At 38.4% G+C, this 21,525-nt stretch overlaps 2 protein-coding genes across 8 annotated transcripts in view; both read left to right on the plus strand.

Moving 5' to 3' along the window:
• LOC146523078 (uncharacterized) overlaps positions 1-4,954 on the plus strand; it is a 29,388-nt gene extending 24,434 nt beyond the window's left edge. Inside the window, exons 7-12 of one of the 7 annotated variants that reach the window (XM_085154666.1) lie at positions 1,922-1,984; positions 2,255-2,311; positions 2,595-2,651; positions 2,741-2,806; positions 2,941-3,026; positions 4,757-4,954. In XM_085154666.1, coding sequence (XP_085010792.1) covers positions 1,922-1,984; positions 2,255-2,311; positions 2,595-2,651; positions 2,741-2,806; positions 2,941-3,026; positions 4,757-4,768 — 341 coding nt within the window. In that variant the 3' untranslated portion in view covers positions 4,769-4,954. The other 6 variants (XM_085154667.1, XM_085154664.1, XM_085154665.1 and 3 more) reach the window with 6 other exon arrangements.
• Positions 4,955-16,440: 11,486 nt separating this feature from the next.
• Positions 16,441-20,749, plus strand: LOC146523079 (uncharacterized). Its single transcript, XM_085154681.1, has 6 exons — positions 16,441-17,389; positions 17,609-17,653; positions 17,849-18,109; positions 18,197-18,442; positions 18,846-18,995; positions 19,179-20,749. Exons 1-6 carry the CDS (start codon positions 17,359-17,361, stop codon positions 19,355-19,357), a joined length of 912 nt encoding a protein of 303 aa, XP_085010807.1. The 5' UTR covers positions 16,441-17,358; the 3' UTR covers positions 19,358-20,749.
• Positions 20,750-21,525: the final 776 nt, after the last annotated feature.

Below are 21,525 nucleotides of genomic sequence, written 5' to 3' on the forward strand. Positions count from 1 at the left end.
TAAATATTTAACACAGCTTTTAATTGAGCACTTACAAAGTATAGGAGTTAAAAACTCAATAAAAGGTGAAAACATGAACACATAATTAATTTTAATTCAATTTTTTTTATACAGCACCAAATCACAACAATAGTCACCTGAAGGTGCTTTATACTGTAAGGTAGACCCTACAATAATACATAGAGAGAAAAACCCAACAATCATATGACCCCCTATGAGCAAGCACTTTGGCGACAGTGGGAAGGAAAAACTCCCTTTTAACAGGAAGAAACCTCCGGCAGAACCAGGCTCAGGGAGGGGCGGCCATCTGCTGCGACCGGTTGGGGTGAGAGAAGGAAGACAGGATAAAGACATGCTGTGGAAGAGAGACAGAGATTAATAACAAGTATCATTCAATGCAGAGAGATCTTAGTGCATCATGGGAATCCCCCAGCAGTCTACACCTTTTGCAGCATAACTAAGGGAGGATCCAGGGTCACCTGATCCAGCCCTTAATATATGTTTTAGCAAAAAGGAAAGTTTTAAGCCTGATCTAAAAAGTAGTGTTAGTTTAATATGTGCATTGAAGAATATCCTGGTGAAAAATGACTCCAAGATTCCTCACAGTGTTACTGGAGGCCAAAATAATGGTATCCAGAGAATAAAAGGTTAGAGATTGGGCAATAATTAATTATGACCACTGGGTCTAGAGATGGCTTTTTAAGTAACGGTTAAACTACTGCCAGTCAGAAGACCTGTGGTACATAATGTGGTATACAGTCAAATTTATGTCATAAAGTGACACAACAGCAATAGAATGATGTCAACATCCATTTGTGTGTGTGTCTGTGTGTTTGTGCGAGAAAGAGAGAGAGCGAGTACCTGCATGTGTGTGTAACTGTCTACACAATTCATGTCTGTGTTATCTTTTCTTGCTTTGTCCGCTCACTGTTTGGAGCTTTGACAGTTTACCTGTTTCTGGCTTCAATCAGTGCACATATATACATTGTATTTCCCACATGGACTGCTGACTTTAACAAATTATCTTTGTTATTTGGAACTGAAATCTTGTTGTCTTTAGACCTGTCCTGTCTGCTGAGTTGTGGCTTTTATCAGCGCACAAATGCTGGACAGTGATTTCCCTCAAATTCTTCTGAACTTCTTTCCCTATTTGTATCCCTGTGAAAACATTCTAGATATTTCATTGGGGATGTGTGAATCCCAAACCCAGAAAATCTCAAGGCCATACTTGACAGGCTTGTTTGGCATGTACTCTAGAAATTTTAACCTATGTCTACCACTACTATGTCATGTTGATTAGCCATCAACAGTTTGTCTGTCTGTATCTGGAAACAAACTTTACACAGCCTGCATCTGGGGTCTTGTCTGGCGTGGTAGACCCCAGCCTCTATGGATCTTGTGATCAGAACTTTTTCCTGTGCTGCCATGATTAGTGCCTCTGTCTTTCAGTCCAGCTTTGTACAGCCACTCGTTGGATTTTTGGATGTCAACCACTTGTTCCATCTGCCAGTGGTACATACCATGCAGGGGCTTGTCCTTCCATGATGGCTACTAGTAGAGCGACTGCTCTATCTATGATAAACATGTATATATAATTCACCAGCTACTGGCGGACAGAGCAGTCACTCAAGATATACTGAACATGTATAACTATTTGCTAATTTAACTTTAGGATTTAACTTTTATAACATAGATTAAGGATTGATGAATCTGATGAAATATATATAAACATATATTTGTTGGTTAGTTATTTTATTTCTAACTAACCAAAAAGCTGCATTCTTATCTAACTGTGAATGTGAAATTTTGCTAAATTCAAATGAAAATCTATGAATATAGTAAAAAGCAAACACGGATTATTGTTATTGATATTACTGTGGTTATTCATCCTCTCACTCTTACTGTTTCTCTCTGATGGAAGAAGATGCACTGTCGTCTACACCCATTTACTACAGCTTTGTCCCGAGTGACACTCAACCACAAGGTACAATTCAGTGTTATTAAAAGTAATTTGTTATTGACACTAAGATTAAGAAAAGCAGAAATATCACCTAGTATTTGAAACCATCTAAGGTAAATAAGTGTTTTATTACATACGAAATTGGCTTCAAACTAATTTAATTTTATTATAGAACATATTCAACATTTTTCTTAAATTTAAATCACTGAATATAGAGGTTAGCAATCCTTGGTCATTGTCACTGATATTACTGTGCTCATCTATCCTTTCATTCTCACTGTTTCTCTCCATCAGATGGACTATCCAATAGACCTATTTACAGCTTAGTCCAGGGGGACACTCAACCACAAAGTAAGACTCAGTGTGATTAAAAGTCATTTAATAGTGACACTAAGATTAAGAAAAAAAGGAAATATCACCTAGTATTTGAAACAATCTAAGGTAAATAAGTGTTTTATTACATTAAAAAAATGGGCTTCAAACGAATGTAATTTTATTATAGAACAACATATTCAAGATTTCCCTAAAACCTTAAATTAAAACCACTGAATATAGAGGTTAGCAATCCTTGGTCATTGTTACTGATATTACCGTGGTCATCTATTCTTTCACTCTCACTGTTTCTCTCCATCAGATGGACTGTCCAGTAGAGCTATTTATAGCTTAGCCCAGGGTGAAACTCAACCACAAAGTAAGACTCATTGTGATTAAAAGCCACCAATGTTATTATGGTTACCTATCTTTTCACTCCCACTGTTTCTTTCGGTTTCATTCTATTAGATGAAGGTGAACTGTCTTCTAGAACCTTTTACTACAGTTTAGCCCAGGGTGACACTCAGCCACAAGGTGAGACTCATTGTGATTAAAAGCCATTAAATAGTGATGCTTAGATTAAGCAACAGCAGAAACATCACCTAACAAGTTTTTTATTATATAGAAATATGGGTTACCAACTAATTTATTTCCATCTATTATCAAAGCAGAATCAGAACCCACCACAAAAATCCTCTCACCAGGTATAAACCAACCCATAGCAGAGGATCCCTTTTATTCTCCAATCCAGACGGTAAGACTGGGGGCAGTTATGCCTTTCGTGTTGCATTCAGATAATATGTGATGAAGATGAATAAATGGGATGAATGGGTTTCATAGTGTAAACACCCCAATGCTAACTCCAGTGTTATAATATAGATATACAGTGGTGTGAATAAGTGTTGGCCCCATCCTGATTTCCTAGTGTTTTGCATTTTCATAATAACATGTTTCAGATTATCAAACACATTTTAATAACAGACAAAGATAACTCAAGTAAATACAAAATGCAGTTTTTAATTAACGATTCCATTGATTGAGGGAGAAAAGTTATAAAAACATACCTGGTCCTGTGTGAAAAAAAATGATTGCCCTCTTTGTTAAATCATGAATTAACTGTTATTAATCACATTGTTCGGAAAGCTTGGAAAGCTCAGTTTCACTAACAGTACTCATGCCTGATTACTGGCAGACCTGTTGAATCAAGAAATCACTTAAACAGAACCTGTCTGACAAAGTGAATCTTCTTAAAATATGTAAAAAAAAAAACCCAATATCATCATCATCTAAAGAAACACCTGAGAAACAATGTCACTGAAATCTATCAGTCTGGAAAGGTAACAAAGCCACTTCTAATGCTTTGGCATGCTAATGAACCATGGTGAGAGCCACTGTACACAAATGGAAAAAACCTGGAACAGTGGTGAATCTTCCCAGGAGTTACTGGTCTACCAAAATTACTTCAAGAGCACATCAACTAATCATCCAGGAAGTCACAAAAGAACTCAAAGAACAACATTAAAGAACCACAGGCCTCATGTTTCAGTTAAGTTCATGATTCAACAATAAGGAAGAGACTGGGCAAAAATGATGGAAGAATTCAAGGAGAAAACCACTTCTGAACAAAAAGAACATAAAGGCGTGTCTCACATTTGCCAAAAACATCTTCAAGACTTTTAGGAAAATATTTGTGGACTTACAAAACAAAAGTTTATTTTTTTTGGAAGGTTTCAGTCACATGACATCTGTAATAAAACAGCGTTTTAGAAAAGAAACATCATAGCAACTGTAAAATATGGTGGTAGTAGTGTGATGGTCTGGGGCTGTTTTCCTGTCTCAGGACTTCTACCAAAACATCCTGAAGGAGAATGTCTGGTCATCTGTTCGTGACCTCCAGCAAAGCAGACTTGCGTTTTACAGCAGGACAATGATCCAAAACACACTAGCAAGTCCAAATGAAGATTTTGGAGTGGCCCAGTCAAAGTCCTGACCTCAATACTGACCTAAACTGAGTTGCTGTTGCATGACCTTAAAAAGGCAAAATACCGTGTAGGTTTGGATTTTTTTCACCCTTAAAATGAACACCTGTATTTAGGAACAGCATTTTGTGTTTACTTGTGTTATCTAGCTCTAATATTTAAATTTCTTTGATCTGAAACATTCAGGTGTAACAAAAATACAAAAAAAACAACTAAAAAATCTGGAAGAGTGCAAACACTTTTCACATCACTGTATATAAGTTATATACTCATTCCCAAACTTGTGTTAAATAATGCTGCCATGAAATAATATGTTTGTAGAAAAGAAACCTTGATACAGTACAGAGTACAAGAAAAATATACTTTACATCAAAAGTGGTATTACATGTTTGGCAACTACTCGTTGACGTTAAAATTGGGTTCCAATGTACAGAATGCAAAAATTGTTTCTATGTTTTTTGTTTGTTTTAGTTAATTTTTTTTTTTATTCCATTCTATCTTGCAGGTTGCAAAGTGATCTGATTGAAGACATAATCACATCTCAGTGAGAGATTTTGTAATTGAAGATTTTTCATTTGGTTTTGGTTTCTACATTTATAAATCGTGATAACTTTTGTCTAGTTAGTTAGACACAGCTGGCTGCCAGAGCCACATGGTTATAAGTAGATATGAGGCTGAAAGCTAATAAAAGCACCTGACTTGACCTGTCTGTTGTCTTCTATGTGTATGAATGCTGTTTACAAGAAAAGAGTCATTACAGCTTGTAACGCACACACTCACTGTGGTCAACCACTGATCTAAAACTGTTGCATTACATTTTTTTTCCCCAAACAGATGCATCACCTTCTGGGTGAGCCTAACAAGCTTGAAATGTGGTGTAGTACACGATAAAACACAGTGTTGTACAAAAAATACTTTACAACAAACGATTCATTAAATTTAAACAGGATTTGCGTTTACATGACGCACCCATCCCTCACTGCAGTTAGACCTGGTGACTCATCTGATGAAGTGAAATACGCTATACGATCTCAACAAGCAATAATAGACAAGGGGGAAAAAAAGTAGGACACTCAAAGCAACAAAGTCACTGACATCAAAATAAAGATTTTGGAGTGGTCTAGTCAAACTCTGGACCTAAATCTGTTTGAAATGCTTGACATAACGTTAAACAAGCCATTTATGCTTGAAACCCCTCCAGAGTGGCAAAAAAAACAATGCTGCTTAAAGGATTTTGCAAACAAGAGTGGGCCAATTTCTTATTTGCATAGGGCCAGGTAGGTTTGGATATTTCCATTTATAATACTTGCACTTACTTTGGTTATTTTTGTGTTTTTCAAACAGATTCATCACAGCCCTACCATAATGTTTACCTCATCTTGCAGACTGTGTTCATCAATATGATGGTGGCTCTGCTGCTGCTGATGGGTCTACTTCACTATGGGAACGCTGGAGCTACAACAACTAACTCATGTTCAACATCCTGTAATTGTAACTGTCATTAAATCAAAGATTGTCATGTTTCGGCTGTGTACAGGCAGGAGAAGGACCCAAACGCAAAACTCACGACAACGAAATTAAACTCAAAAAGCTGCTTTATTGCAGAATGGCATGGAAACTAAACTGGGACATGGGTAAACTGAAACACAGCCATGACGGAGACTACGACACTGACAAAGAGAAACACAGGGCTTAAATACACAGAGGGATAACGAGGGAATGAGACACAGAAGGAGAGCACAGCTGGGAGTAATCAGGCTGGACGAGACAAGGGAAGCAAAACTAGAAACACTCACATGAGACATGGACCTTCAAAGTAAAACAGGAAACACACTGACTGAACTCTAAACATGCAAACTTAACACCAACATAGGGACCAGAAACATGGTACAAAAAGGTCACAGTAGACACAACATTGAACACAGGGAAGCCATATTACAAAGCCAAAGAACTAAACCTATGATAACCATAACTGAAATCTAGGGAAACAAGAAACAGTACAACAAGGGACTCAAAACATAATCCATAATATAAAAACACGAGATCTCTTCAAAATAAAACAGGAAACATGAGAGGCAGACATGACAACATAAGACACACAGACATGAAACACACGAAGGGCAAGGGAGACTTGACAGGGGTTGAAAACACAAGGGGGAGCTAATAAGCAAATGAACATAGGAAACCTAATAAGCTTAAACATACACTATAAACATCAAAAGAACTAAAACTCAAAACACTGGGTCATAAGACCCAGGATCGTGACAAAGATGGCTTTGATGCAGTGGTTTTCTGCTCTTCACGTTCGGTGCTTTGTTTTCTATATTTTCTACATATACAGTGGCTTGCAAAAGTATTCAGCCCCCTTGAATTTTTCCACATTTTGTCATATTACTGCCACAAACATGAATCAATTTTATTGGAATTCCACGTGAAAGACCGATACAAAGTGGTGTACACGTGAGAAGTGGAATAAAAATCATACATGATTCCAAACATTTTTTACAAATAAAGAACTGCAAAGTGGGGTGTGCGTAATTATTCAGCCCCCTGAGTCAATACTTTGTAGAACCACCTTTTGCTGCAATTGCAGCTGCCAGTCTTTTAGGGTATGTCTCTACCAGCTTTGCACATCTAGAGACTGAAATTCTTGCCCATTCTTCTTTGCAAAACAGCTCCAGCTCAGTCAGATTAGATGGACAGCGTTTGTTAACAGCCGTTTTCAGATCTTGCCACAGATTCTCGATTGCAAAGACGCTTACACACATGGATAATGGTTAGAATAAGTCTCTGGGTCAGAGAGTCCCAAACATGATATTCTAAACCAACTTTGAATCACTAGAAGAAAAATGGATAATAATATTAGATTACCAAGGTTAGGCAGAGAAGTGTTTTCCTTGTCTGTCTCTTACAGAGAAAGGCACAGACACCAGACGAGGTCACGGAAATATGAGGATGCTTCGCAGCAGACACCAAGACTGCCACATCCGTGTGGTAGGAGGATAGTTGCTATAATCTATGCTTTTGTCTCACTATATAATGTTGTGCAGCGCACTTGAGCGTTGTCCTTTTTATGAAGCATGCTGCCGATTCACACAGAGGTCACCAGCACTGTGTAAACTTATAATTTCAACTGCCAAAGCAAATTAAATCTTTTTTAAACGACAGATCTTTCTCCTGAGATTCCTTCCAAAAAATTCTGAACACGACACTGGATATGATTTTTTATGATAAGCCTAAGGTACAAAACATGCCGGTGACCAAGATAAAGTTTTTCTAGGTCCGTATGTGCAGGTGGGAGATGGAAGCATTGAGGGAGAGGTGGTGCGGTCCAGGTGGGTTAGGTGGTGTGTGGCAGCTGTCCTGAGTGGTGAAGGTCCCGAGGTGGTGTAAGGACAGGAGGGCAGGCAGATGAGGCAAGGAGATGATTCCGAGAGCTGGTGGGTTAACCAGATTTCCAAGATGAGTGGTTCAGTGTGATGGAGTTTTCCTGGAGTAAATAGGGTAGTTGACGAACTGGCGAGGAAGCAGTGTCAGCAAGCAGCTTAAATCTCCAACCTAATTGCCTCAATCAGCTTCAGGTGAGGGGGGCTGTAGGCCCTGCCCATGGGTGGATACCAGGAGGTCCAGACCTTCAATGGAATTTTACAGCCACACACCCAGACCATGACACTTATGTGTTTAATTGATTTTCTTTTATTCTGTGTTCCCTTCCTCCTTTTTCAATTTCTTGTATTTAGTCTATGCATGTTTGTGTGTCTCCATATGAAGTCTGTTTACTTTTTTGTCCATGTCAAGCTCTTGTGTTGTAGTCAGTCTGGGTTTCCTGTTTAATTTATCCATCATTCCATTCAGCTGTGTTCAGGTGTTTTCTCTCATCCCTGAGCTCATTTGTGCATTTAAGTTTTCAGTTTTCCTTTGTTCATCGACGCATTGTGATCTGTCCTAACGCAGGCTGTGTGCTCTCTCCTAGTATTAGTGTTCTTAGTTTCTATCAGGGCATCGAACCGGATCTTTAACAGTTCTCCATGTACTTCCATTCTCTTTTCCAGGTTAATTTTTTTATCTCCACGTCTATGCAGTAGCGGCCCTAGCCTGTTTGGCGCCCTGGGCGAACACTAGTGATGGGCAGATGAAGCTTCATGAAGCACTGAAGCTTTTCATCCAATTGGTTCACCCCAGCGCAAAGCTTCTTGAAGCTTCATTTGCTCTAGTAGGACACCTACTGGACGTAAAAATATTAGTTGGCATGAATTTGAAGAGTGTGGCCTTTTGCACACAGCCTGTAAATGTCAACAACAAAAGGAGTGTGTAAAACATCTATATTGTAGTGATGGCAGTATACTGTGTATATTTATGCTGGCAGTATGGAAAATGATCATTTGGAAATGCTTAAAATGGAAATGATCATTTACTGTGAGGTGAGGTGTGGTTGGGGTGTGGACAGTGGTTGTGCTTTTGTAACGTTCAGGTATGGACAGCTACACACTGAGGCTTTGAGCCTCAGTCCTGCCCACATTTTATTCTGTAAAAACTAAATTTTCGCTGCTTTTATGACGTTTTTAGTGGGGAGAACATAGGTAGCTAGGATTTAATGATTTAACAAATCTTTTAAATCCTTTGTCCTCCACAATGCTAAATGGATGGGAGTCCTCACCATGCTAACCAGGTCTTCATCTATTTGAGATTGTTCTCCTGAGGAAAGACAATAAAAACAAAGCACAAATATAAATATCACACACGTCACTTATTGCATTGTATAATATTGTTATATATTTTAGTTACATTACTGCATGCTATATTATCATGGCATTTGATGGTTCACCTGGTCTTGCTCCACAATCGGTGTTCCCCCTATTCTCATGCAAAGCTCTGTAGTGCCTAAGCATGGATGAGGTGTTGTTGTTATATCCCAGCTCCCTGGTACATAGCAAACACTTCACCTTGTACAAATGTAAAGACAGCTTAACATATGTTTTATTGCACCATCAGTATTATGAAAATACATCTTCTGTAGAAATTTACATAACTTGTTGGGAGGAATAAAATCAAAATGTTCCCACACAGGGGAGGACATCCTCCTCTTCTTAGCTGGCTCCATTCTCTCCTGACTTTCTCTCCTCACTCTCATAAACCTCCAAACTCTCTCCAAACTGTCTCTAACTCTCACTAACCGCAACTCTCCATCAAACACCTACATTTTTGAATGAAGTCTGAGGGGTTCATATCGCTGTCATATCTCGCGGCAAAGTTTGAACCGCTTCATGAACCAGTCACGTGGTACAGCCGGGCAGCGAGGCTTCGGACGTCATCATTTTCAGCTCCTCCCATAAATGAAGCAAGCCTCGATACGCGCTTCGCGGAAACATCCCCTCAATTACTCGACACACGCTTCGAAGCCTCGATACAGAACGTCACATCACTAGCGAACACCCCCTCTGGCGCCCCCCCCCCCCCCCCTCACACACACACGAAGAGAGAGACAGAGTATGCAAACGTTGTATGCAAACGGCTACTAAACAGACATCATAATTCGTCATACAATGAGAACAGGACAAATCAACAATTGACACTGACTAATTAATATTATATTATTGTATATATTGTTTGGAGTTTAGTCTGTTACTGTTACTATTTTTACCATTTCTTCTTGGAGGAACTGTGACCCAAATAATTTCCTTAGGGATTAATAAAGTATCCAGATTCTTAATGTTTTAGGATACATGACCTGCCATTATCCAATGACACATCTGCTTACCTGTATCTTTTGCTCGTTTCTCCTTGTAGGAGTCATAATTAAATGTATTGAATTTTAATGATCACTCGGTTTTCATTTGTTTGGTTGCTATGGTGATGTGTAACGGGAGTCACGTGGGTGCTAGCGGCGACATTAAGAGGGCGTTGTCAGTCTGTCATTCACTGGTTTGATTTTGACAGAGAGGAGGGCTGGGTAGCCGTAGTTTTTGTTGACCGCAGCACAACGAGTTTCCCCTTGTTGCATTAGAGCCTGTGATGTTTTAAGAGTTTGAATCGCGAGCCGATCACATTGCTCTGTAAACTTTTCAAGCACTTTAATAAACAAGCAAGCAATTCCACCTCTCGCATTATTGCGTAAAGTTGAGAGGCAAATAGACAGGCTCAGTCCCCGGCCTCTAGCGACTGTGGAAGTCGCTACACTCCTCCTCTTCTTTTCTCATTTAAGTTTAAAAACAGGTTGTGTGTGAGACTTTAGATCAACAAAATATAAAATATACATTTTAAATTGTTATTGATCCCTTTACCCCTAGTCCTAAAGTGTATATTTATTTTCTTACTCTTCTTATATATATTGTTTGTTTACTTGCACTGTTGTAACTGGAGCCTCGTCGTCTCGTCTCTCTATATACTGGACTGTATGTAGCGGAGATGACAATAAAGTTTACTTTGACTTCAGCAGCGAGCAGGCGCACCGAGGGCTCTCGCGCTCACTTTTCGCGTATAGAATTTTGAAAAAACATCGGTGCAAATTATAAGTCTGTATCATAATGTCTGGTGTTTTCGTGTTTGTTGGTTTGTTTGTAATTTGTTTTATTTTGCGAGTTGGTAATTTTTGCTGCTCCAGCCAGCCAGAGCATCCCCCGCCGCCCCGCCCTTTCCTCCCTGTGCCGCAAGCAGCAGGCGCACCTCGCAAACGGAGGGCGCCCTTACTCCCAGCAAATGGGCGATAGAAAACCAATGTCATTCCCAATATGCGCTGGCATGATGTCGGGGCAGCATGAGAACGAGCCGCGATGCCGCCCCCACCACGATGCCGCCCCGGGCAACCGCCCGTGTCGCCCGTATCTAAAACCGCTACTGCGTCTATGCATTTTTTCTCTTTGTCAAGTATTGGGTTTTCTTTCTCCAACTTTTCCGTGATCTCTTTCATCTCTGTCTTGTCCTCCTGCAGTAGTGTGAAGAGTTTTTCTCTCTGGTTCTTCAGAAACATCTTCTGCTCCATCAGTTTTTTAATGGTTTCTTGGACATGTTCTAAGTCCTCCTCATTGTTCTGCAACTCATCTTCAAGCCTTTTCTTTTCCTCACATTCTCTCTGTAATTTCTCCTCCATCTCTGTTTGATGTAGTTCATTTTCATCTTCATCATGTATCTTGATTTCTGTGTGAATAAAAATGGATGAAAAATGTTTTTAAAGTAATATTACTGAGAACTAAAATACACACTTGCTTTCTACAATAAACATTTATTTTCAAAAATTTCACATTTGCAGGGGGAAATGAAATCATAAACAACACCACAAAAAAGTTTAATAAGTAATAAGTTGTTATTCAACCTGGTTCAATGTGCCCCTTTTTAACTTTGAGCACCCGCCCCTTTAAACGTCTCTGCACGGCCCTGCAGATCATGTGTAAATCAAAGAGGAGCTAAAAATTGTTTCAGCAGTTTCTTATTAACTTCAAGAAGAAGCTCGTGTTTTTGGCAGCATTTGCATTTCATTCTGTCTGTAAACACAACAGCTCTAAAAGTTGTGAATGTATTCTGATAAAACTCTGTTGGCTGTAGGATCATGTTATAAAAATCCAATAAAATCTGGTTTACATCTACTGAGATCTTCAAGGTCAACCTTGTGACTTTTTGGTGGAAAATTGACAAAAAGCCTTAAAACTGATTTTTAAAAGTGTGCTATGTAATGTTAACATTTTAAAGAATAAAAATTTAAAATATCATATCACATTGACCTTTGACCTCTCCCTAAGTTCAACAGATCAACTTGAAAGTCAAAGAGCCGTTTATTTAAACTAGGTCATTGTTGGTACTGACAGCATGTAGAGAATAATACATGTGTATTGTAAATATCAGGTTACTCTGGACCTCTGACCTCTTCTTTAGGGTCAAATATGGTCAAACGTTCAGAAAATTATTTTCATCTATGCTTCAAATTCTGCTGCCTTTATATTGGTGACATGTTTAATGACTCTGTTTTCTGCATTAAAGTAACAGGTTACAACCACTTAACTATTAAACAGTACATGAACAATGTTCCTGAATTATTTTTAAATAAATTGCTTCTTATAAAAAAAAAAATCACTTGATATTTATTATTAAGTTATATGAATTTGACTAAACATCAAATGTATGCTACACATGTAGTCACAGAAAATAATTATATTCAAAATGATGTAAAGTATATAAGATTAGTTTTAAAACACTCTTTGACATGTTTGGATGCTGGAAGCAGAAGCTCCCACTCATGTGTGAAACAAGTCAGTGTGTTTAATGTTTTTTCATTAAATCAAACAGTGACCTCTAGTGTCCAGCTCTGGTATTGCACTGAAAGGACGCAGCACAGCTGTGGAGCTCTGTGTGTGTTCAGCCTCTGAGGTCTTCAGGTGAACCAGCCTGTAGCTCCAGGTCGGCTGCAGAGTTTCTGACCTCAAAAGACAAACATCAGAGGTCTTTGTGATCAGATCAGGCTCTGTGTTTCCTTCCTTCATTTCCCAACTCTGACATCAGCTCACAGCTTCAAATTAGTGACAGGTGTTGAGATTCAAGCTGAAATCCAAACTTGTGCTGAAGAAGAAATGTTCAGGTTTTCTCTTCAGCAGCTTCCAGGATCTCTTCTTCTGACTCTTTGTGTCCAGCCGTTGCTTTCCACATGCTGAGGCTCTCTTCATCAAGGCCTCTACACTGGTGTGTGAGCAGGAGTCACTCTCTTTAAAACAAAACACAACTGAATATCACAAGTTTAAGAAACTTCAAAGCAGAGACGGAACAACAGAAACTGTAAGATCTGATGAAAGTGCTCTGATAGAGACTGACCTCTGTCTAAGCAAGCATCCACCTGCTCCACCCAGGATCAGCAGGAGGAAGAAACCCATTGCTGCAGCAGCAGCGATCAGTCCTCCTCCACCTAAAAATAACACACAGGAGACGTTACTAAAGGAGAACTCAAAGTCTTTGCACTTTTACTCTGAAATTGTTCCACGATTAGTAGAAACAGGTTGACAGGTGAAGTTCTGCCTCTCTGAGATGGTCTTTCCATTCCATGTTACTGACCTGCTGCCAGTAAAAATTATATTTTTTCAATATTTTTTTAAAAATAAATAGTAAAAGGGGCAATATTGGGTGATCGTGGCTCATGAGTTGGGCGTTCGCCTTGTAACCGGAAGGTTGCCGGTTCGAGCCCCGGCTCGGATAGTCTCGGTCGTTGTGTCCTTGGGCAAGACACTTCACCTACCACCTACTGGTGTTGGCCAGAAGGGCCAATGGCGCGATATGGCAGCCTCGCTTCTGTCAGTCTGCCCCAGGGCAGCTGTGGCTACAACCGTAGCTGCCTCCACCAGTGTGTGAATGCAAGAGTGAATGAATAGTGGCATTGTAAAGCGCTTTGGGTGCCTTGAAAGCGCTATATAAATGCAATCCATTATTATTATTATTAATAATAACCTTATAGCACCATATCAACCCATTAGAGCTCTAACACTGCAGGTATAACAGAGTTACAAAAAAGCTTAATGAATTTCTACATAATTGATGTGCTTTATGAATAGTTAGAGCCACCTGGAGGACAAATACCGCAACTGCATTGTTAAGGTTCCAAATCGCTGCACAGTACATTCCTGAGCAAAGGAAAATAATCCCAAGATGGAGTTAGGTGCACGTGAGCAATGCTGTTGTCAATTTTGTATGTATATTAGTGAAAACATTCTCACAGTGGTAATTGTCAATATGTATTTTTATTGTAAGCAGTACTAACATGTGCCCTGAAAGTTACAGGCATTTTCGTGCATCAATAGTAACTTTATTCACGAGTAGCATTTTTGGTTAGCATGCTAAGCTAATACTAGTTAGCTATTTGAGTGCTTTCTGGCACTCAGCTATGTTTCTCTATGAGATTCTAACTGTTGTAATCCTTGTAACAGAACTGAATGTTGCAGTTGCATAACAAACTGTTGATGACAACTGTGTGCTGTTATCTTTGTACTGGGTAGGCGCTGTTAAGCAAGTTTTACTTGATGTTGTTATATAAAAAATGATAAAGAATGATGTGTGCTTTATATGAAAAAAAAACAACTAATGCTTCCCTTGTCTCTTTGTCTTCTGTGTCCCTTCCTGTGCGTCTGTGTTTGCGGGTGTTTGTGTGAGTTATTTTGTCTGGTTTCCCATGTGTGACATTCCATGTTCCCCTTGCCTATCTTGTCTATCCATATTTCCCTGCATGTCAAGGTCTCTCTCTCCCTCTCATGCTCTCTCGGGTTCCCTCGCCCTTTCCCTTTTCTTTCTCTTCTCCTCTCACTCTCCCTTGGCCTCTTAGGAGTGTCTATGTTTTATTCCCCTGTTCATGTGTCCGTCTTGTGTTTTCCCCAGTCGGTCATGTGTTTCATGTCTGCATGTCTGGTTGTCACAGTCTGTGTCTCACCATGTTTCCTGTTTTACTTTGACAGTCCGTGTCCTGGGTTTGTGTTTTCAGTTTTGCTTTCCTTACCGTCTCAGGTCTAATTTGTGTCAGCTGTGTTGCCCGTGTGTTTCCACCTTCCTCGTTACCTTTTTGTGTATTTAGGTCTGAGTCTACCTCTGTCCTGTGTCACATTCTCCTTCATGGCTGTATTTTTCTCTGTGTGCCTCCCTGTGTGTTTAGTTCCTATATTTCCGATTGTAGTTTTTTATTGTTTTTTTTTTCCATTTAGCAGACAAAGCTGTGCTTTTTTGTTAATGTCCTACCTATAAGTCTGCATTTGAGCCCAATTACGCCTGCTGCGCAACCTGTTCGTGACAGAATCAGAATAAAACTGTTCTGTTGGCAAAAGTGGGTCAAACATGTAACTAGCAAAGTGTATAGTACCTAATGAAGAAGCCACCAAGTGTATACGATCAATTAAAATGATTTTTGCCATGTGATAGTCTCACTGTGTGTTGCATGATGAAGCCATTTGTTTCAGCTTCTTTATAGACAAACTGTATAGAGATTGAAAGACCATGTGACTTTCACGCATTGCATGCCGGGAACTCGTGGCAAAACAATCCAAGTACCGCATCAAATGCAAGCATTTGCAGCACCGCTAAACATTCATTCTCCGGTTCCAATAAATTCTTGGTTTTTCTTTGTCCCCCAAAAAGGGAATGTACAAAATGAAGGAGAACAATGCCGGTCCGTACAAAGACAGACTTGATGAAAAGTCAAAGAAAAGATATGAGGAAAAAATCAAAGGAGTGAAAGGGTTAGACCCTTACGAGCACACAGATTGGACAAAATACGTTAGTGTGCTGCCCAACTTTCACCACGCTCATATTTATAATTATACGGTTCTTGGAGTGAGTGCATACACTCATGAAGTTTAGTAACTTCAGGTCACTGCAACAAGCCCAGGTACAGTTTACCGACGGATGGGTACAGGACCTTGAAATGCACCGTGTAGAACGAAAGACCATCGTACATATCATTGGTTTACCAGTCTCACAAATCGTCTTCATAAATACACATTCGTTAACCGTTTATTAATAGGACCTTTGAGCTCAACGGTAATTAATTAGTAGTGGAAATAATTTCTGGTTTGCATTACAGAAATGTAGCAGTGACATTAATATTGTATGCTGTAATCGTACTGGGCAATTAGTGATACAAAAAAACTGTTTTATCCTGTGAATAAAAATATATGTTTTTGTCAATGTACCATGGTAATAACAGAAGCGAAACGCAATATTGTGTCAGGACAATTCACTATTTATGCACAATAAACAAAGGAGCATAGCGCGACAATTTCTGTTCAGCGCCAGACTTGCTTGTATCCTATATCACCAATTATGTTATGAAAAATGACGTATTAACTACTACAAAACACTGACCTTTGTGGAAATGCTTGGAGCAGACTAACGTGTGAGCTGGAGTGTTCTGGGACGTTATATTTGGTCTTTGAATGGCTGCAATCCAGGCCATCCGTCGCCTCTTTGTTACTTCGGAAACATGACTCGAACAATTTCTCTTCCACGACGTAATCCGATAACAACCGATCTCTTTACCCGTCGGCTTCCCGTGGCTGTCATGCGACCGGCTATTGCAGTTAATAATACAACAGCTTCTTGCCATTTTTTGTGTTTCTTTTTATCGCTGTATAACTTATTTCAATTGAAAGCCTGCGTGCGCTAGTACCTCTTGCCACGAGTTCCCAGAATTCTTTGCTGTTTTACCCCTGAATGACGTCACATTTTCAATCTCTATTGTTCTCAGATACATTGGTTTTCTGAGGAGATTGCAGATATTTTAAAGAGGAAAGGGCTCCATTAACCTTTAAAGTAAATTTAGGCATAAAAAGGCATTGTTTTATAGATGTTATTTCAAATTTAATGATTTTTTACTTTTTCATTTTTTTTAAATCACAATATTTTCAGCATTACATTCTTCAATAGAATTTCTTTCCCCCACATTTTATCTGATTAACTTTCTTTTGTGTTAAAAAAGATAAAAACATTCAACATTTTTTATAAGTTTTTATTAGCATTTGCAACACACAACCAACTCTATATCTCTTTAAGACTGTTTATGTAGTCCATAGTCATTACTTTCTCTTATCATATAGCATCACAATGGAGTACCCTTCAGTGACAAAGACTAAATAAATGTTCATGTTTTACCATTAAAGTGATGTTTTTATTGCTTGTTGACACTAGATCAACACATTTTAAGCAAATATGGCAAATATCACACATAAACAAATCACTGGGCAGATCAATATAAGAATGAATTATGTCAGAGTGGCATTATTATATATGCCATGTACTGTCCTGTAAGAGACAATAGCTTTAATGACTTTCCCTGAGTGGGCTTAGTACCCCTAGAAGAGGATTAAATGTTCAATAGTTCTGTGACATAAATAAGCACAGTTCACCAAGCACAGGAAACATGAAGCAGTCTACAAGCTGCATCAAACACAGCATTTGTCTGAACTGGTTGTTGTTCCGCCCACTGACAGGGAACTGAAACAGTGAGGCTTGACTTGACACAAAAGACACTCAGCTTCTTTGGAAACAGCTTTTTAAAAACTAGATGATTTTTAATTGATATTAAAATACTTTTAGTGACAAACAGACACCACTGCTCACGACTGTTAAGCCTTCAGTCTACATCAAGACGACATGGGGATCAGCGCTCTCCGCATCAGACTGTGTGAGTACTTTCTCTATTTCTACATTATTATAAAATATAGGTTATTCATTCTGATTAAAAATATGACAGTTTACTTTGTTTTATATTTTAGGTTAGAAAAGTAGGCTATTGTATTTTTGTGGACATATAAGATGTAATAATACTTCTGAACTTTTAGTTCATTTAAACATTTTACAGTGCATGTTTTAGTTAATCTGTACCTCTTTAATCTCTCTTCAGTGATGGCCATCATGATTCATCTGGATGTGCAGGATCAGAAAGTTGGTGAGTACTAACGGTTTGATTTTTTGATATCAAAGTTCACATTTTGGATAAATAAGGAATTTAGCAGAAAAACTGAGAGAAAGAAATGTTTCTGTGATATTTGTTATTGTTTTATTTGTTCACTGATTAAGTGCAGTATGGCAGTTTTAGTAGTAAAACTTAGTAAACTGAGTCTTTCTTGTTTATTTGTTTCAGATGCAGTTTCTCTTCGTGTTGTTCCAAACAGATTGCAGTTCTTTGAATATGAATCAGTAACATTTCACTGTGAAGGAGTCGATTATTGTGAAGTTTTGCATAAATTCAAAGGAAAAATAAAATCATGTAGTAAAACTAATAAGAGGACACCAACAGGATCATCCTGCTCCATTCAACCTGTTTATGCAGACAACAGTGGAGAGTACTGGTATGAGCTTGAAGGAGGGAGAAGAAGCAACATTATCAGCCTCTCTGTCACTGGTATATTTGAATAAACAAAACTTTTATGACATTCATTTTAATAGAATTTAATTTCATGTATTTAATTATCAAATGCTTGTCATTTAGCTGGTCCTGTGATCCTGGAGAGTCCTGCTGTTCCTGTGTTGATGGAAGAAACTGTGACTCTGAGCTGCAGAAACAAAACTCATTCCTCCAACTTTAAGGCTGAGTTCTACAAAAATAGACGTTCCATCCATAAAACCTCCACAGGAAACATGACCATCCAGAGAGTTTCCAAGTCAGATGAAGGACATTACAAGTGTAGCATCTCAGGAGCTGGAGAATCACCAGAGAGCTGGCTGAACGTCACAGGTGAGACACTGAGATTTTTTAAGATAAGATTTAGGCATACGTGTTATATGAATGACAGTTGATTTGGGGGAGGCTGTTGCTCAGGAGGTAAGAGCAGGTTATCTGCTGATCGGAAGGTTGGTGGTTTCATTCCTCCCTCCCACAGTCTGTTTTTAAGCAGATCTTTGATGCATGCTTCGGAGTATGAATGGGTGTGTGTGAATTTTTTGAATACTGATAACTTTCCAGCTTCCAAACCTAAATTGCAGATTTCAATAACTAAAACAGGTGTGTGGTGTTTTAGAAGCTTTAATTTCATTGGAAAGATTTTTAATGTCATTATGAAGAAGCGCAAATTAACTTTTGATGGTTTACCATTCTTGTCTCATTTAAACCTTCCTGTTTTTTTCTAACCACCATTTAGAGTCTCAAAATAAAAATTCCAAATCTAATCCAGACAAAGAGGCGTGCCATTTTTCCTCTACTGCCACACGGATCATTTCTACCATTTTAGTTAGTGCCCTGTTGGTGGTAGTGGGACTGTATCACATTTGCAAAGCTTGCTGTAAGAGAGGTAATGACAATTATTATTATTTCTATTATTATTTTTTAAAAAACTTTAAACAACTTTTTTAAAAATAAAAGTGAATGTCATAAACTAATTGGCTTGAACTAAAAATAAACATTTATACCTTTTATATGTGTTTAAAAAGCAAATTAAAAATTATTTTGTCATTTATTTCTTTAATCTTCATAGAGGCCGACACAGTGGATGCAGGCAGAGCAACATATGCTGCTGTAAGAGAGACAGAGGGTTCTTTACTCAACAACAGTAGCACAAAATTACTTCTGTCAAAAGGATTTTTTTTTTGTTTTCTCTTGTGGTGTTGTGGTGTATCTTTGTTACACGTGTATGTAATATTTATGAATATATAGATGCGAGTGATAATTTGAGCATCCAAAACTTACGCCCCAAATGGAAACCACTTAGATACAATTTTAAACCTCTTCTTTTAGACACGAATTGTGTCTCATCTTCAGACATGCATTCTGTTTCAAAATTAACTTTAAATGTAATTGTTTTTTTTAACAATAACATTCAGTGACTAGCATTAACTGTTTCATAAAGTACACTACTGCAGGAGAAGAAAATGCAAAATAAGAATTTTACCATTTGACAACACAAACAACAAAGTAATATATAATGGAGTTAAAAAATCTAACAAAAAATGTTCAGAACTGTAAATTGTAATATCTTAGTTTTGTGCAAAGGCAGGATCAAAACTAGCACAACTGATATTGTTGTCAAATTATCAGGCAAGCAGCAAAAATTCAATTAGAAAAGGAAGTTTTTTGTTAGCTCAGTGTTCCGTATGCCATCGCCTTACATAATGGGCCCATCTAGGAATGACATCGATTTTCTTTCTAAAATTGAATTTCAGATTTTCCCAAAATGTTAATGAATACATTAAAAAACAAACAGGGATCATCATCACTAATATTGCTGTGCTTATTATCCCCACTATCCTGCTTCATTACTATATTACTATATGAATAATATAGCAACATATTACTATTACTTCCTTACTATATGGAGATGCATTGACCTGTATTTACTAACAATTAGGCCTTGAGGACGCTCAACTACAAGGTAATATTAATTGTGATAAAAAGGCATGCCCATGATAGCATTGAGACATCAGTGTCATGGGTTGCAATGCAAACCGTGCGGAGATGAGAGATGGACCCAAAATGCAGGCACCGGCTTGATGCGAGTGAGCGTTTATTTACAAAGGTGAGGACACAAACAGAAGTGGGCGTGGCATAAACAGAAACTAAGGGAAACCTGAACTGGAAAAATTAAGGAACAACAAACCAAACTAACAAACCTGAAATGCAGGAGACAGAGAGCAGAGATGCAGGGCAACATGGAGAATGAAATGCATGAATACACAGACGGACCGACAGGAAGCAAAGGCAAATACACAATATAGACGCAGGTGAACCTACTTGGGCAAAGGACACAGACCTTTAAAGTAAAACAGGAAACCCACAGACTGAACTTACAGACACAGACTCAGCGACACAAAACAGAGGGAGCACAGAGTAGAGGGACCAGAGTGACATGAGGAGCAGAGGAAACCAAAACCTAAGAACTAGAAACAGAAACCAAACCAAACCAAACCAAAATACTAACAAACGTGAACCAAGAAGAAACCACAGACTAAGAAATAAATTACTACAAAATCAAAAACTGGGTCACAGACCTAGGAACGTGACAATCAGAAACATCACCAAGTAATTGTTAATGATCTAAGAAAAATATGTGTTTTTTTTATGTAAAATTTCTTGTCTACCAATTTATTTAATTGTAGCATTCGTCCAAGCAGAAGCAGGAACCAGCAGAGCAATGTCTTCAGCAGGTCCCCAGCAACCCGTAGCAGTGGATTCCTTCTCTTCTACTAAACAAAAGGTAAAACTATGGACACAGATGCCTTATGTGCAGCATTAAGGCATCTGTTAAGGATTGGTAAAATTGACAACTTCATACATGGAATATTTATACTTTTTCACACATATCACTCACTCCTAGATTTGCATATGTAAAACTCTGATTTCACTAATGTTTCACACTGAACATATTTTTTGGGAACTCCTCAAAGAAGTGAATATTGGTGTGGAATATGCACCATAGTCATTTTTTTTCTATTCTATATTTTACATGTATGAGCAAAGATGGTGGCGCGCAAAGATGCAGCAGCTCACTGCTCCTCACGTTTTGTGCTTTGTTTTTTACTTTTTATACAGATATATGTGTGGGTGCATGTGTTTTATATTACTATACATTGAGTAGAGTCAACTTACAGTCGTCAAGACCTTCTGAATTTGGAATTAGACTGACGTAATATTCATTGCGTAGCGTATCACCAATTCCACAGCATTCCGGAGGAAATAATAAGAACTCCAGGGTCTCCGTGATTGGTTCTTCCCAGCGGCAAGCCAAAGAAGAAATGTAAACAAAGAAGGCAAAAGTTTGTCTGCAGGGTAAACCTGCTAGTATGGCTAACAAAACAACGATTTAAGCCACTGCTTCCAAGTATCTT

Source organism: Neolamprologus multifasciatus, chromosome 3 (genome assembly GCF_963576455.1).
Source record: "Neolamprologus multifasciatus chromosome 3, fNeoMul1.2, whole genome shotgun sequence".
Taxonomy (NCBI): Eukaryota; Metazoa; Chordata; class Actinopteri; order Cichliformes; family Cichlidae; genus Neolamprologus; species Neolamprologus multifasciatus.